Genomic DNA, 17146 nt, shown 5'->3' with positions numbered 1-17146 from the left:
TCTTCTTCGAGTGGTTGCTCATGTCCATTCGAATCAGGTGACTTCCAAGCCAACCCCACTTATGGAGGAGGGGTCGGAGCACCCAGAAAGAGAAGTCCACGAAAGTTGAACAACCCAAACATATTAATTCAAGTAACAGAACACAGAGAACTGTTGAATAAAAGTACAATGTGGTACAGAGAAAAAAAAAACACATTTATAACACAGAGCTGAGACCCACAGAGCCCAACCCTACGTCCTCCCTGGCTTGCTGTGTAGCCCCAAAAGCTACAGAGGATGCCTGCACCCTGGTGGAATGTGCTGTAACCCGGGGTGGGACCTTGCCGGCCAGGACATAACACTCCCTGATACACCCCACGACCCCCTCTGGGTCGAGATAGGGAGCCCTTTCATTCTGTCTGCAAAAGCAACCAACAGTTGTGTAGACTCACAAAAGGGTTTCGGTCTATTGACATAAAAAGCTAATGCCCGCCTAGCATCTAGGGAGTGGAGCATTTGCTCCCTAGGAGAGGCATGGGGCTTTGGAAAGAAAACTGGGAGGTAAATTTCTTGGGACAGATGGAACGGTGACACCACTTTGGGGAGAAAAGCCGGGTGAGGGCGGAGCCACACATTATTCTCCGAGAACACTAGGTAGGGCGGGTTTACAGTTAGCGAACCTCAGGTCTGAGACCCTGCGAGCCGACATAATGGCTACAATGAACGCAACCTTCATAGAGAGGTACTTCAAAGAGCATGTGGCCAGCGGCTCAAAAGGAGGCAACACAAGTCTAGACAATACGAGGTTAAGGTCCCAAGTGAGGAGAGGGGGTCTAACCGAGGGGTACAACTTATCCAAACCCTTAAGGAACCTTTTGACCACAGAATCAGAGAAAAGAGAAACTCCTGCCGATCCAACATGGAAGGCGGAGAGTGATGCCACATGGACTTTGATAGAAGAGGTAGAGAGGCCACCAGACCTGAGTTCGAAAAGGTAGTCCAGAATGGACAGGACAGGTACACAGGATGGGTGCACTCCCCTTCTGGATGCCCAAGACGAGAACCGCCGCCACTTGGCTCCGTAGGACTGCCTGGTGGCTTCCTGCTACCTAGGAGCACCATTTGCACCTCCTGGGAACATTCCCTTTCTGGTTGTGTCAGCCACGGATAATCCACGCTGTCAGGTGGAGAAAGCTGAGATTCGGGTGAACCATGAGCCCCCCCCCCCCCCCCGTCCCAAGGTTGGGTGAGGAGATCCCGAACCGGCGGGAGTGTTATAGGCTCCTCGCTGAGCATATCCACCTGGATTGGGAACCAGAACTGCCTCGGCCGCCGAGGGGCTATCAGGATGACCATGGACCTGAAGGTTGTGACCCTGGTCAGAACCCTGGGAATTAGAGGAAACGGTGAGAATGCATAGAGGATGCCCGCCAGTCATGGCAACTGCCCTAGAGTGGTCCCCCAGCCCCAACAGGGAGCAGTAATTCTGGCACTTGGTGTTGTGTGCCAAGGCAAACTGGTCTAGTAGGGGACAACCCCACCTGTGGAAGACTGGAAGAAGGGCCGAATCCTTGAGGGACCATTCGTGGGTGCCAAAGGACCTGCTTAGAGCATCAGTCAGCAAGTTTTTGCACCCTGGTGTAAGGGGACTGTTAGCCCCTTACTTAAACTCTGTGGGGGTATGTCTACACTACCCCGCTAGTTCGAACTAGCGGGGTAATGTAGACATACCGCACTTGCAAATGAAGCCCGGGATTTGAATTTCCTGGGCTTCATTTGCATAAGCGGGGAGCCGCCATTTTTAAAACCCCGCTGGTTCGAACCCCGTGCAGCGCGGCTACACGGGACTCGAACTAGGTAGTTCGGACTAGGCTTCCACGAGGTGTACCGGTAGTTCGGAATAGGAAGCCTAGTCCAAACTACCTAGTTTGAGTCCCGTGTAGCCGCGCTGCACGGGGTTCGAACCAGCGGGGTTTTAAAAATGGCGGCTCCCCGCTTATGCAAATGAAGCCCGGGAAATTCAAATCCCGGGCTTCATTTGCAAGTGCGGTATGCCTACATTACCCTCCTAGTTCGAACTAGGAGGGTAGTGTAGACATACCCTGGGAGTTTTTTGGCTTGCCAGCTCCCAGTGTCAAAAGGGGAAGGGTCCATGAGACTGACAGACCCCAGAGACAATGGAAAGCAGCCAACACTCCAGCTCAGCCTGATTGACAAGTTGGACAAGCCAGTGAGAAAAGCGAGAGGCCAGGACCCGTCCTCCCTGTGAGCTGGGATTGTTCTGGCTCTCTCTGAGCAAACAGAGAGCTGAGACACAGCCCAAGCAGTGCAAGCTGTGTGCTGAGGGGCAGTTTTTGCAGCAGCAGAGCCAGGCATACACAGCTCAAGGAGGGCAGACCCTGTGTTGAGCAGCAGACTGGCAGTGCTCAGAGAGCCAAAAGGAACAGAGAAGAAACGCAAGGAGCTAGAGACTGGCCAAGCAGCACAGCCTGCAGCTGGATGTGGTGAGCAGCTGGGAACTGCAAAGTGTGGGGAGAGGCTCTGGACTGGGAGAGGGGTCTGGCCACTTAGGCTGTGTCCAGACTCAGGGGTTTTTTCGAAAAAACTTCCCCTGCGTCTAGACTACAGCCGCGTTCTTTCAAAATTAAATCGAAAGAACGCGGCTTTTCTTTCGACGGTGGTACTCCTCATTCCACAAGGAAGAACACCTTTTTCGACGGAGATCCGTCGAAAATAAGTGAGTGTGGACGTGGGGAGGCCATTCTTTCGAAAATATTGGCCTCCAGGAAGAAGCCCTGGTGGACAATCTGGGGCATGGGTTGCATGTCTCTGATTCCTGTCTGCAGCCATTTCTTAAAGGGACAGGCACCCTCACAGCCACTTGTTGCAGCAAAGGAGCCAGAGCACATGGCTATTTTGCTGCAGCATGTCCCAGGCTCAAGACCCTCCTGGCCCTTCCACAGAGCCTTCTGGGGACCCAGCCAGGGGCTCCAAACGCCGGGCACCATCCTGGTCTGGCCCAGAGCTCAAGACCCTTCTGGAGCTCTGGGGAGAGGAGGAGGCCTTACAAGCCCTCAAAAGCCGGCGGCGAAATGCCAACATTTATGGCCGCATGGCAGAGGCCCTGGCCCAGAAGGGCCACTACCCCCGCACCCAGGACCAGGTGCGCTCCAAAGTAAAAGAGCTGCGCCAGGGGTACGTCAAGGCCAGGGAGGAGAGCTCCCATTCTGGGGCAGTCCCCTACTACTGCCCTTACTACAGCGAGCTGGACCAGATCCTGGGTGGCAGTGGTGAAGCACGCACACCACGGCAGTTTGTCCAGTCAGGATTGGCAGACCCTGTGGTGGACGCTCCAGAGGAGGACCCAGAGCAGTCTGGAGACGGGGACATGGTGCCAGAGGAGGAGGACAGTGCGGAGACGGCGACCCTCACCCTGGAGCCAGTCACCCAGACCCCAGAGGCCTCCCAGGTGTCATCTGGCGCAGGAGAGGAAGCAGCAGGTGAGTGCTGTAAGGTTGTGTAACACCGGGGGGGGGGAGGGGGGAGTAGGTGGGTGCACAGTGGGTGATGCACAAGGGAAACCTGTCATGCTCAGGCTGATGCCCAAGTCACACACAGTGTAACCTTCACAATGTCTGATTCCCCTGTCTCAAGGAGAGGGCATGCCCTTTTGGACAGCTGTTGCACACATGACTGATTGTGATAGAAATGTAGGCGTGTTACTCTGATCTGAGGAAGTGGGTCTGGCCCACGAAAGCTCATCCCCTAATAAACCATCCTGTTAGTATTTTAAGTGCTACAGAGTCCAGTTTTTTAGGACTGATTGTGTCTTCTTCTTTTCCTCCACAGCCGGACCAGCCGTGCAAGAGGGCCGCAGCACCCCAGCCCCACCTCCATCTCGGGGACATGGGAGCCGCAGACACAGGCGTGTCTATGCGGACATCCTGAGGCAGCACATGGAGGCCGTGCAGGAGCTCAACTCCATCCTGAGAGAGAGGGCGGAGGCAGAGGATCGGTGGCGTGACCGGCTGATGGAGGAGCTGGTCCAGCAGCGCACGTCCCTGACTGCCACTCTCAGGGAGGTCTGCGGCTTGCCTGCTCCTGTGCCTGGTCCTGCTCCTCCAGCACCCCATGACTCCGCCCCACAAACCCTCCTTCCACAACAGCATCCCTTTCCCCCCTTGGACCTCCCTCTCCCCCAGCCTCCCCAGTTCCCCAGCCCCTCTCTCCCCATGGCCCTCCTCTCCCCCAGGCCTCCATGTCCCAAGAGCACCCCAGCCAGCCAACCGACAGGTGCACCACCCGATCCCGTGGCCATGGTGGACCCCGAACACGAGGCCCAGGCAGGAGAGGGAAATCAGGCAAGCACCGTGCAACCTGATCCCCTTCCCCCCCTCCAGGTTTCAAGTCCCCTTCCCCCCCTCCAGGTTTCAAGTCCCCTTCCCCCCCTCCAGGTTTCAAGCACCCCCATCACCCCAGTTAAATCACAAAGAAAGGGTTCAACAAGATGTTTATTGTACATAGTTTTGTCAACATCAAAAATGAGCAAACTTTTTTTATGTTTGCAACAGTTATACTATTTTTTGAGAGATATTTAAAAAAATTAAACAGAACATATTATTTTGAGACAAACCCTGGTGTTAGGGTATGTCTACACTACCCCGCTAGTTCGAACTAGCGGGGTAATGTATGCATACCGCACTTGCTAATGAAGCCCGGGATTTGAATTTCCCGGGCTTCATTAGCATAAGTGGGGAGCCACCATTTTTAAATCCCCGCTGCTTCGAACCCCGTGCAGCGCGGCTACACGGGGCTCGAACTAGGTAGTTCGGACTAGGTTCCTATTCCGAACTACCGTTACTCCTCGTGAAACGAGGTGTACCGGTAGTTCGGAATAGGCACCCTAGTCCGAACTACCTAGTTCGAGCCCCGTGTAGCCACGCTGCACGGGGTTCGAAGCAGCGGGGATTTAAAAATGGCGGCTCCCCGCTTATGCTAATGAAGCCTGGGAAATTCAAATCCCGGGCTTCATTAGCAAGTGCGGTATGCATACATTACCCTGCTAGTTCGAACTAGCGGGGTAGTGTAGACATACCCTTAATGATTTGTCCAAACAGGGTCAGGAGATGGGTTGTGGAGGGAAGCTTCTATTGGGCCAGGGCCCAGTCCCCAGGCAGAAGCCCCTCAGTAGAGTCAGTGGCCTCCACTTGAGAATTGCTCCCGTAGGGCCTCCCGTATGCCAACAGCAGACCGGTGAGCCTGGCGGATGGCAGCTGTCCGGGGCTGGGCAAAGTGCCTCTCCTGGCCATCAGCACCTGTACCCAACCCTGGTAGGAAGGCCTCCCCTTTCCTCTCCACCAGGTTATGGAGAACGCAACACGCAGCCACCACCTCAGGGATGTTGCTCTCCCCCATGTCTAGGCGTGTGAGCAAGCACCGGAATCTGCCTTTTAAACGTCCGAATGCACATTCCACCTGGTTGCGAGCCCGGTTAAGGTGAGCATTAAACCGCTCCTTGCTCGCATCCAGGTGGCCAGAGTAGGGCTTCATCAGCCACGGCATCAGGGGGTAGGCGGCATCAGCCACTATGCACACCGGCATGTGCACATCCCCAACCACAAAATTGTGATGCGGGAAAAATGTTCCTGCCTGAAGCCTCCGGTACAGGTACGAGTTCCTGAAGATGCGGGCATCATGTGCCCGCCCTGACCACCCAACAAAAATGTCAGAAAACTGGCCACGATGGTCGACCAGGGCCTGGAGGACCATAGAAAAGTAGCCCTTTCTGTTAATGAATTGGGCTGCTCGATGGGGCGGTGCACGGATTGGAATGTGTGTCCCATCGAGCGCTCCACAATTCGGGAAGCCAAGGGCAGCAAAGCCGGCCATGACGCTGTCCAGATCTGGTAGACAGACGAGCCTGTTGAGCAGCTCCGAATTGATGGCCCTCACCACCTGCAGAACGAGACAGACAACAAAATGTTAGAAGGGGTGCCTTATCTCTTAGGAGGAGAACCCACCACCCACCTTCCCTCTCAAACACCCTGGGAATCCCCTCTTCAGAACCCCCCCCCCCAACTATTCAGGGTGAGTGGAGGAGCTCCCTCCCACTCCCACTCCACTTTGCCCTTCCTGACAGTCTCCCTTCCCCCCACCCCAAACTGTGACTGTCCCCAGACAATGACTTACCTCCATCAGGATGGATCCAACAGTAGACCTGCCCACTCCAAATTGGTGTCCCACGGAGCGGTAGCTGTCGGGGGTTGCCAGCTTCCAGAGGGCAATGGCGACCCTCTTTTCCAGGGGGATGGCGGGCCGCAGGTGGGTGTCTTGCCGTTGCAGAGCAGGGGCGAGCCAGGTACACAGCTCCTGGAAAGTGGTCTTTCGCATCCTGAAGTTGCGTAGCCATTCTTGGTCATCCCAGAGCTCCATCACGAGCCGGTCCCACCAGTCAGAGCTGGTTTCAAGCCTCCAAACACGCCTGTCCACAAAGAAGTTTGGAGGCAAGGGCAGTGGGGCTGCATGACGGACGATCCGTTCGTACCTCTGGTCTGGGTCCAGATGGGGAAGTAGCCTCATGACTGTGTCATGCAGATGCAGCAACAATTGCAATATGATGGTGTGGGGCCATCGCCTGCCCGGGGGCAGCTCTGGCTCCATGCCAAAAAAACGGGTCTAAAACAGAAAAACCTCCACAGAAAAAAGCTGCTGGGGTGTCCCAGGAAGCTGAGCACTCCAAACCAGCACTGCAATGCCTTGCTTACCTCCTAGAGGGACAGCAAAGGCAGCTGCAGAAGCAGAGCAACGGGTGTTCAGGAGTGTCCCTTTAACCACGCGTCTCTGCAAAGGGCAGGCAGCAGCACCCGGAAGGAAATGCTGCCCCCATGCCCTTGCAGAAGCAGTTCCGGGTGGCTTTTAATTTCGAAAGAGCGTCCAGCAGTCAGGACGCTCTTTTTCGAAAAAGCGGATCGATTTTCCGATCTGCGTATTGTAGTCTAGACGCGCTCTTTCGAAAGAGCCTCTTTCGAAAGAGGCTTGCAGTCTAGACATAGCCTTAGAGCTTAAAGCTGTGTGGTCACTGCCAGAGCAAGCGTGTCCAGCCTGCAGCCCCCTGCAGCACATCCAGGGCCTCTAAGGAAGAGACTGTGAACTGTCCTTACACTCTGCAGGCTGCTGTTTTGATGTCCCTGTGCTACAGAGCAGGGCTGTGTGTTCTCATTTAACCAGTCTCATTTTTTCTTATTCTTTTCTCTTTAATCAGTTGATGTTTAATAAATTGTATTTGCTTTGAACCTTATGAAGTGATCACTGGGCCAAGAAGGCCTGCAGTGTAAAGAGAGCGCCTCGGAGTGGAGACACCCTAACTTCTGCCCCAAGTGACTACAGGGTCGGGGATTAAGCCCCAGGAAACCTGGGCCCAGCCTTGTTGGGGTTTCAAGGGCTCTGCTACTCAAGAGAGTGGAGGGGGAGCCCTCAGGATCAGGAAGCCGGGGGGTAAAGGAAGTGGGAGCGGGGACTCAGATCCTTTCGCTGGTCCATTTCTCTGGGGTGGTATAGAAGCCAGGAAAGTTCCCCACAGTAGCGGGACCATTCCCCCACTTACACTGGCAGGTACTCTGCCTGCAAAGCTATATCGTGCACTACGCACAGGTCCCACAGCCACAAAGCCTCACAGCAGAGGGGAGGCGACTGGGCTCCCCGCTGCCTGTTGAGGTAAAATACAGCTGCCATGTTGTCCAGGCACACCAGGATGGAGCGGTGGGACAGTTTTGACAGGAAAGTCTTGCAAGCTCTCCTGACTGCCCTGAGCTCCCAGACATTTATGTGCAGGGCCCGCTCTGCAGGAGACCACAAGCCCTGGGTCCTGTGATGCCCCAGGTGCGCACCCCAACCCAGGTCTGAAGTGTCTGTAATTGAGGGGGGAAGCACAGTAAACGGAACCCCACTGCATACCACAGCCTCTTGAGTCCCGCTGTAAGGAGGCAATTACCTCTGGAGGCACCATGAGAACCATGTCCCAGAGATCCCTGGACTGGTCGAATGACTTCTCTAACCAGGCCTGCAGGGGTCTGAGCCTCATTCGAGCATGGCATACCACATATGTGCATGCCGCCACGTAGCCCAGCTGTCTCGAGCAGACTCGAGCGGTTGTAATGGGGAACCGGGTTAACTCGGAGACTAGCTCCACTATGGGCAGAAATCTGTTTCTGGGGAGGAGTGCTCTTGCCACCCTGGCATCCAAGAGAGCCCCCACGAATTCGAGGCGCCGAGAGGGAGTCAACAATGACTTTTCCTCGTTCAGCATGAGGCCTAAGCTTACGAAGAGAGTCCTTGTAAGGGAAACATGAGCCTCCACTTGTTCATAGGATAGACCACGAATTAGCCAGTCATCTAGGTACAGAAAAACGTGTACCCCTTTTTTGCGGAGGAAAGCTGCTACGACCGACATGCATTTCATGAAGACCCTGGGTGCTGTCGAGAGACCAAATGGGAGCACCGCAAACTGGAAGTGATAGCGGGCTACAATAAAGTGGAAGAATCTCCTGTGGCTGGGTCTCACTGCCACATGGAAATAAGCGTCCTTGAGATCGAGAGTTGCGTACCAGTCTCCTAACTGTAATACCGGGATAACAGAAGCCAGGGTTACCATTCTGAATTTGGATTTTACCACCGTTTTGTTGAGGTCCCTGAGGTCTAGGATGGGATGAACCCTGCCCCTTGGGTTTTGGGACAATAAAATACCGGGAATAAAACCCCTTGCCCCTTAAGTGTGAAGGGACCCTCTCTACCGCTCCCTTTTGGAGGAGCGCTAACACCTCTTGACAGAGAATGCCTTCATGAAAGGTGTCCCTGAAAAGGGACAGGGCGGGCGGGTTGGAAGGGGGCGAGCCCAGGAAAGGGATAGTATAGCCATCTCTGAGTATTCTGAGAACCTAGGCGTCGATGGTGATTCCTGCCCAGGCACTGGCAAAATGTGATAACCTGGCCCCAAACAGGGGGCCAAGGGGGGAAACTGGTGCACAACCCTTTAGAGGACCATTAAAATGGGTGCTTGGACTGTTGAGAGGGGCCTTGTCCAACCCCATGGGGGTTGTCCCCTCTCGGGCAGCGACGACGACCTCTGGCCGATGACGGGGCCGCAGCCACCCCCACACTCCCACTGGGAGCACGAGGACGGCGTCTCCAGTAATCCCCATGGGGGACCTGGGACTGCGTTTTCCTCTGCTGTCTGTAGGGAAGCTGACATCACTGAGGAGCCGGCGTGTGGATCCCCAAGGACCGGAGAGTAGACCTCGTGTCCTTGAGTGTATGGAGCCTCGAGTCAGTATGCTCTGAGAATAACACCTTGCCATCAAAAGGCAGGTCCTGAATAGTAGTCTGGGCATTAGGAGGTATTCCAGACACCTGCAGCCGGGCACCACGGCGCATAACTACACCCGACGCCATGGTGCGGGCTGCAGAGTCAACAGTGTCCAGGGAAGCCTGAAGAGCTGTACAGGTGATAGTCCTGCCCTCTGTGGTCATGGCCACAAACTATTGCTGTGCCTCGGCGGGAAGCCTATCTTTAAACTTATCCATCGCCTGCCATGTGTTATAGGTGTAACGACTCAGCATCGCCTGCTGGTTAGCAATGCGAAGCTGCACCCCACCAGTGGCATATATCTTACGCCCCATCATGTCAAGGCGTTTGGACTCCCTTGCCTTCGGGGATGGCCCCGGCTGTGGAAGTCTCTCTTTCTGGGCCGCAGCTTGGACTACCAGGGACCCTGGGACAGGCTGGGAATATAGGTGCTCGTGCCCCAACTGCGGGACATAATAGCACCTCTCAACTCCCTTTAAAGTAGGGGTTAAGGAAGCCAGAGTCTGCCACAGGGTGTTAGTGATCTTAGCCACAGTTTTGTTGAGTGGCAAAGCCAAACGGGCTGGTGCATCGTTGGACAGGATGGCTACGTCTACACTGGCCCCTTTTCCGGAAGGGGCATGTAAATTTCACGAGTCGTCGTAGGGAAATCCGCGGGGGATTTAAATATCCCCCGCGGCATTTAAATAAAAATGTCCGCCGCTTTTTTCCGGCTTTTAAAAAAGCCGGAAAAGAGCGTCTAGACTGGCCCCGATCCTCCGGAAAAAGTGCCCTTTTCCGGAGGCTCTTATTCTTTGAAGTAAGAATAAGAGCCTCCGGAAAAGGGCACTTTTTCCGGAGGATCGGGGCCAGTCTAGACGCTCTTTTCCGGCTTTTTTAAAAGCCGGAAAAAAGCGGCGGACATTTTTATTTAAATGCCGCGGGGGATATTTAAATCCCCCGCGGATTTCCCTACGACGACTCGTGAAATTTACATGCCCCTTCCGGAAAAGGGGCCAGTGTAGACGTAGCCGATGTCTATCATGGGATCCATGTCTCCACTAGTGGCTCCATTGGGACACCCAGGTTGGAGGCCAGACGCCGGAGCAAATCCTGATGTGACCAAGCATCCATGGTCGGCATCGCAGGTGCAGGATCCACTAAGGCTTCGTCAGGAGACGAAGACGACGATGACTCCTGAGGTGGCACCTGATCCAGCGTAGGGCCTGATTGAGGGGGCGGCTGAGCAGGCGGCACCACGTGCGGAAGTGGGTCCGGCACCAAAGCCTGTGGATCTGTAGTGGCATTGATAGTAGCAGTCCTCTGAGGTGAGGGAGGGGGTCGATACAGCAATGACGACGGAGGCGCTGGGTGCCCGGAGACACTGGACACTGCGGAGGGGGGCACAGGCCCATGCCACTGGTGGTATGCCAACGGCATCCAAAAAGGCCAATGCGGCTGAGGTGGTCAAGTCTGCTGCACGCGCGAATGGTCACGCTGGTGCTGGGAACGGGATCTATGATGCGACGAAACTCCGGAGGACTCTGACTTGAAAGAGCCCACATCAGAATCTGAAGAGTAATCAGACTCAGGCCAGAGTGGCGCCGATGACGAGTGTCCTGCCACCATTGGGGGGGCAAACCTGGCCATAGATTCCGGCTTGCCCGCATGCGTGCGGTGAGGGCGTACTGGTACCGGTGCCGGTGCTGATGCTGGGAAGACAGGCCCCTGTACCGAGTGTAGCGTTGACCCGGTTGCTCCCATGGACACCACGGCAGGCAGGACGGAAGGCGTCGGAGCCGTAGTGGTCGCCCTCGAAGGGATCAGCGTTATCGGCAAAGGTGGTACTGGCATGGCCCATGGGGTTCCATGCCAGTACCTGCAGCAGTGTCGAAGAACCCGGTGCCTGCACTTGCATCAGTGCTGAAGAGCCCGGTGCCGAAGACTGAAGCGGGACCCCAGGCAAGAGGCTTGGTGCCGTTGACGTTGATGGTGCCGTAGACGGTGCTGTAGACAGTGCCACAAGACCTGAGTAATACGGCACCGTGGCAGCCAAGAGCAGTTCCGGGAGGGGTCCCAGCACCGACGGGGATCAAGCCCAGTTGGGTGCCACATGAGGCCTGGCAGCCGGTGCCGAGGCCTCGGTACTGAAGTTTGCGCATGGGAAGGAGTGTCACATGTCGATGCCGGCACACTGCGCACTGTGCAATGTCCAGTTGGTGCCGGTTGTAAAGCCGCCTCCATGAGGATAAGCTTCAAATGAGAATCCCTCTCCCTCTTTGTGCACGGCTTGAACGACCTGCAGATCTTACAGGCGTCTGCTAGGTGGCCCTAACCCAAACACTTTAAACAGCTATCGTGAGGGTCTCCCTTGGGCATGAACTTTGCGCATACTGCGCAAGCCTTAAAGCCCTGTGGCCCAGACATTCCTCACCCCCGAAAGGGGAGAAGGAAAAAACAAAGAACTACTAACTAATCTGAACTACTTACAACTATCTACAACACTTAAGAGAAAACGGGAAACATTAACTACTCTAAGAGAGAGACACGCTCCAACGACTGTCATGGGCGGTAAGAAGGAATTGAGGTGGGGGAGCGCCGGCAGGGGTACCTATGCTCCGCCATGCTGGCGCCACTCCAGGGGGCACCCTGCGGGCGCTAAGGGTACTGCTAGGGAAAACGCTCTGGAAGACGCGGTTCATGCGGTGCGCACACCTGATTTGAATGGACATGAGTAACCACTCAAAGAAGAACCATAGTGACCAGTGGGTCCTTGCTCGCACGCACAGGGTCAAGCTGCTCTCCATGTTTGGGGTCAGGAAGGAATTTTCTTCCAGGGCAGATTAGCCAGAGATTCTGGAGGTTTTTCGCCTTCCTCTGGTGCATTGAGCAAAGACCAGCCCTTTACACCATTTAGAAAAAGACAATAAAATTGTTCAAAGAGAACTTGTCTCCTTTTGTCTTTGGCATTTTCTATAGACCTATCCAGTGCCCCTCTGTCATGTCCGGACTCTCAGCCATGTAGCAGGGTCAAGTTCCACCTATGTGTACTGCTCCTCCTCTTCCCAGCACCAGCATGCTCCCCCACGTTGCTCTCCCACCCCCGCAAGGGCCCCAGGGCAGAAGAGAATAGCCCTCCATCCCCAGAGAGAGACATGTGCCCAGCCCCACAGGCATGGAGGTGAAATGGCCAGGTGCCCCAGTCCAGGGGAAAACAGTAAGAACAGAGGCACAACTACCATGGCCCTCATCTAGGATGCCCCTAGAGACCAGGCAGGGCTTTTGGTCTGTTAGATCCAAGCATTCTGCCAGGCTGCTGAGGTCGTAAGAGCCCCTCTGGGCATGTCCCGGCTCGGCAGCTCTAGAAGAGGTGGTCAGTGACCCCAAAGCAGCTATTCCACAGGCATGGTGGGACCACTGCTTCCTGAGTCCCCTAAATGGGCTCACAGGCTGGCATGAATTCAGTACAGGCAGCCTCTCTCCAGAGAGAGCCATTGGGCAATAGGCATCCAAGGAGCTCTTACCTTTAGCCAGCCCTTTTCCCAGGGCTAGATGTCAGAAGGCTGCTCTCCTCTCCAGTCTGGCCTAGCTGTGCTGTGCTCTCCTCTCTCCAAGTCAAGCACCTCTCAGAGAAGCACTGGTTTGTCCCACAAGAGCATGTGTTACCTAGTGTGGGGTCTGTATCCTACTGCAGGCACTCTGGGAAATCCGAATGAAAGGAATTGCTGAAGGGAGTTACCTGGCTCACGGTGACTGGGAGCATGACTCACGGACAAGGTCAATTAGTATTAGTAGAGCCCAGCTGGAGGGGATAAGGAATACACACTTCTATTTAACCTCTGATTCCTGATTAGGGTTGCCAGATGGTTTCAATAAAAATACCAGACACACTTGACATTACATCATAATCTACATTACATCTTATTTAGAAAATACCAGACATTTATATTTTCTCAATTTCTTTCCCGAACAGAAAGCTCAAATACTGAACTGTCTGGTTCAAAACCCGACACCTGGCAACCCTATTCCTGATTCCTGTCTATCACAATCTGCATTTATATCCTGCTCCTCTCCAGTGAACTTCCCAGCCACACAGTGAAGCCAAACCACAGTGCAGCCTCCCAAAAGCCGTCAGGGGCCTGATTTTCTCTGCAGGGAGGAAGTCTCTCCAAAGGTGAAATCCATAACAGTGACTCATACTTTGGGAAGGTGATTGGAGGGAGACTCGGGTCTCTTGTGGGCAATTGTAGGTATCACTCACAACAGTGCAGAGAAGAGCAAAATGGGGAAAGGATGTGGCCTTGGTTTTGCAAAACGTCCTCTGTTGAACTTGTGTTTAGCAAAACAAAACCCAAATCTGGGGTTGGGGAAAGGAGGTCAGACTAGGATTTTATTGTACTGCAATCCCAAGAGATCACGGAGAGGTGATGGAGTGATGATTCTGGCCCATCTCAGCCTGGCCCTACCATCACACAGCTGTCCGGAGACACCCTGCCAAGGAGACGCTGGCTATAGGAGTGTCACAGGGCAGACTCAGCACCCTGGCACCTCCAGCTGGTTGCTCTGGCAATTAGCTCACTGGATGCCTCCTTCTTGCTGGTGTCTCCCCCTGTTTCTTTGTCCCTGGCGTCCTCTTCAGGACATGGCCCTCTGGCAGTGCCCACTCCACTCTCTGAGCCCCCCTTCCAAGGTTTGGTGTTTATCCTGCTTACACTCCAGGGTTCTCCCTTCCCCAGGGTACCCTGTTCTCCTAGGGAACACCCAGTTCCCCTCTACCTACCTTGCCTCAGTGACCCACTGCCAGTCTTCATCTAGCACCTGTCTCAGGGGCAAACCGCAATCTGAAATGGCCATTCATCATTGCCAAAGGGGTGTGGACCTGCTGTCCCTGCCTACCTCTCTACAGCCCTAGTAGCCTCAGGCCTTGCTTCAGGTCCTGCAACCTGGGAACTTGCTTGGCCAGAGCTTCCCCAGCTCTGCCTGCCTGCCTTCCCCAGCACTGCGCTACCTCCAGGAAGCCTCATGCTTCCCTGGCAGTCAGGTCCTTACTGCTCTCTGTCCACAGTAGTAATCAGTTCTCTTTCCCTCCAGGAGTCCTTCTTTATATAGCCCCCAGCTGGACCCTCATTAACAGAGCTGCCTCAGCTGGGGTTTCTCTCTCAGCCCTCACTCAGGGCTGGGGTTTTGCCTTTAAAGGGCCAGTGCAGGGCAAATGCCCTTTCACAAGGGCTGTGTCTAGACTGGCCAGTTTTTCTGGAAAATCAGATGCTTTTCCGGAAAAACTTGCCAGCTGTCTCCACTGGCCGCTTGAATTTCTGCAAAAGCACTGACTTCCTACTGTAAGAAATCAGTGCTTCTTGCAGAAATATTATTCTGCTCCCGTTCAGGCAAAAGTCCCTTTTGTGCAAAGCTTTTGAGCAAAAAGGCCAGTGTAGACAGCTCAGATTTGTTTTCCGCAAAAAAGCCCCTATCACAAAAATGGCGATCGGGGCTTTTTTGTGGAAAAGTTCGTCTAGATTGGCACGGACACTTTTCTGCAAAAAGTGCTTTTGCGGAAAAGCGTCCGTGCCAATCTAGATGCTCTGTTCCAAAAATGCTTTTAACGGAAAACTTTTCCGTTAAAAGCATTTCTGGAAAATCATGCCAATCTAGACGCAGCCAAGGGGTATAAAACCATCAGCTAAAACTGCCCACCCCCTGACATATGACACATTCTGCAGTGTGGGTGGTCACACCATTCCACTTGCCAAACAAAGAGCTGCTTTCTGTCTGGAGAAGGGCAGAGCTTAAGTGTGTGTCAGGGTGTCCACACAAACTGTGTCCCCATTTTCTTACAGGGCCTCATTACTATAGCATCTGAGTGCTTCCTAATCTTTACAGCGCTACTCTGTACAGCGAGGAAGTACAAATATCCCCATTTCACGGGGAAGAAACTGAGGCACAGAGCCATCACACAGGAAGTCTGTGATGCAATAGCATTTGAACCCAGAGTACTGCTGGAGTAGTCCCAGGCTACATCTAGGTTGGCATGATCTTGCACAAATACTTTTTAACGCAAGAGTTCTTGCATTAAAGTATTTGCGCAAGACAGCATCTACACTGGCATGTGCCTTTGCGCAAGAGACGTGCTTTTGTGCAAGAGCATCCGTGCCAGTGTAGATGCTCTCTTACGCAAGAAAGCTCCGATGGCCATTTTAGCCATCAGGTTTTCTTGCGCAAGAAATTCATGTTGCCTGTCTATACTGGCGTCTTGCGCAAGAACAGTTGCGCAAGAGGGCTTATTCCGGAGTGGGAGCATCATAGTTCTTGTGCAAGAAGCACTGATTTCACACATTAGAACATCAGTGTTCTTGCACAAGATCTCGCGGCCAGTGTTGACAGGTAGCAAGTTTTTGCGCAAAAGCAGCTGCTTTTGCGCAAGATCACGCCAATGTAGACACAACCCCAGAGTAGTGCTGTTATCACTGGATGATCTTTAAGGGCTGTCAGTAACTGGAAGACAGATTGGCACCCTTCTCTGTGGTAGGTTTTGCAGCTATTTCACACTCTGCTGGTTGCATTTCCTGTCGTCTTCTTTGTTATGTTTGCCAATTTCTCTGACATCTTTTTTTCTGACATCAGGAATCTAGGTATTGTCCTTCATCCCTCACAAAGCAGTTTTGTTGTGTTTTGGAATATGGCAAATGGGCTCAGAAATGTGCCCAGCTAAAAGATAAACTATGGTGGAGGGAGTATCTAGTCAGCACTGTGTTCCCTAGCAGCCATCATGTTTTGTTTTAGTTACAGCAAATAAGTGAGGGTATGTCTACACTACCACCCTAGTTCGAACTAGGGTGGTTAATGTAGGCAATCGAAGTTGCAAATGAAGCCCGGGATTTAAATATCCCGGGCTTCATTTGCATCTTGCCAGGCGCCGCCATTTTTAAAGCCCCGGTAGTTAGGACTCCGTGCCCGCGGCTACTCGCGGCACAGAGTAGGTAGTTCGAATTAGGCTTTCTAATTCAAAATACCGTTACACCTCATTCCACGGCATATTTAAATCCCGGGCTTCATTTGCAACTTCGATTGCCTACATTAACCACCCTAGTTCGAACTAGAGTGGTAGTGTAGACATACCCTAACTGAATTGCGACTGAACCGAGGATAGTCACAAGTCATCAGTTCGAGAACTATATTCAGCTCTAACAATAGAAACTGGCTGTTGAACACTGGTACTTCACTTTGGTGTTACTCTTCTTCTTGCTTCTTCTTGCCTAGTCTGTAGCATTACTAGAACAGCAATTAAAAGGGTGGAAAGAAAGAAAGAAAGAAAGAAAGAAAGAAAGAAAGAAAGAAAGAAAGAAAGACATTTAAAGTCACAACTGCTGGTTTAAGGAGTTCTTTGCACTTAGTAGGGTCTTGTACAGATTGGTTCTTGGTACTTCACTATTTATCAATGGCCTGGAAGAAAGCAAAATGATTACTGATAAAGTTTACAATTACACAAAAATTAGGGGATTGGTAAATAATGAAGAGGACAGATCACTGGTCTAGGATGCACTTAGTAAGCTGGGTATGGTCACACAATATGTCTTTCAATACACTCAAATGTAAAGCCATACATCTAGGATCAAAGAATATAGGCCATACTTATGGCATGGGGATTGTACCTGGGAGGCAGAGTTGCTGAAAAAGATTTGGGGGGCATGGTGGATAAAGAGATAAACACGAGCTCCCAGTGCCCCACTGTAACTAAAATAATGAATGTGCTTCTTGGACGCATAAACAGGGAAACCTTGAGTAGGGTATAGAGATTAGCTGGTACAGTGCAACCCCAATTGCAATGGC

The 17146-nt window shown here is 53.2% G+C and overlaps 1 protein-coding gene across 1 annotated transcript; it reads left to right on the top strand.

The window, feature by feature from the left end:
* The first annotated feature begins 2048 nt into the window (after positions 1 to 2048).
* LOC142830019 (uncharacterized) lies at positions 2049 to 4577 on the top strand. The gene is made up of 2 exons (XM_075932858.1): positions 2049 to 3479; positions 3829 to 4577. Exons 1-2 carry the CDS (start codon positions 2906 to 2908, stop codon positions 4575 to 4577), a joined length of 1323 nt encoding a protein of 440 aa, XP_075788973.1. The 5' UTR covers positions 2049 to 2905.
* Positions 4578 to 17146: the final 12569 nt, after the last annotated feature.

Source organism: Pelodiscus sinensis, chromosome 6 (genome assembly GCF_049634645.1).
Source record: "Pelodiscus sinensis isolate JC-2024 chromosome 6, ASM4963464v1, whole genome shotgun sequence".
Classification (NCBI taxonomy): Eukaryota; Metazoa; Chordata; order Testudines; family Trionychidae; genus Pelodiscus; species Pelodiscus sinensis.
The sequence above is the reverse complement of the archived record's forward strand: the minus strand, read 5'-3'. Positions and strand labels throughout refer to the sequence as shown.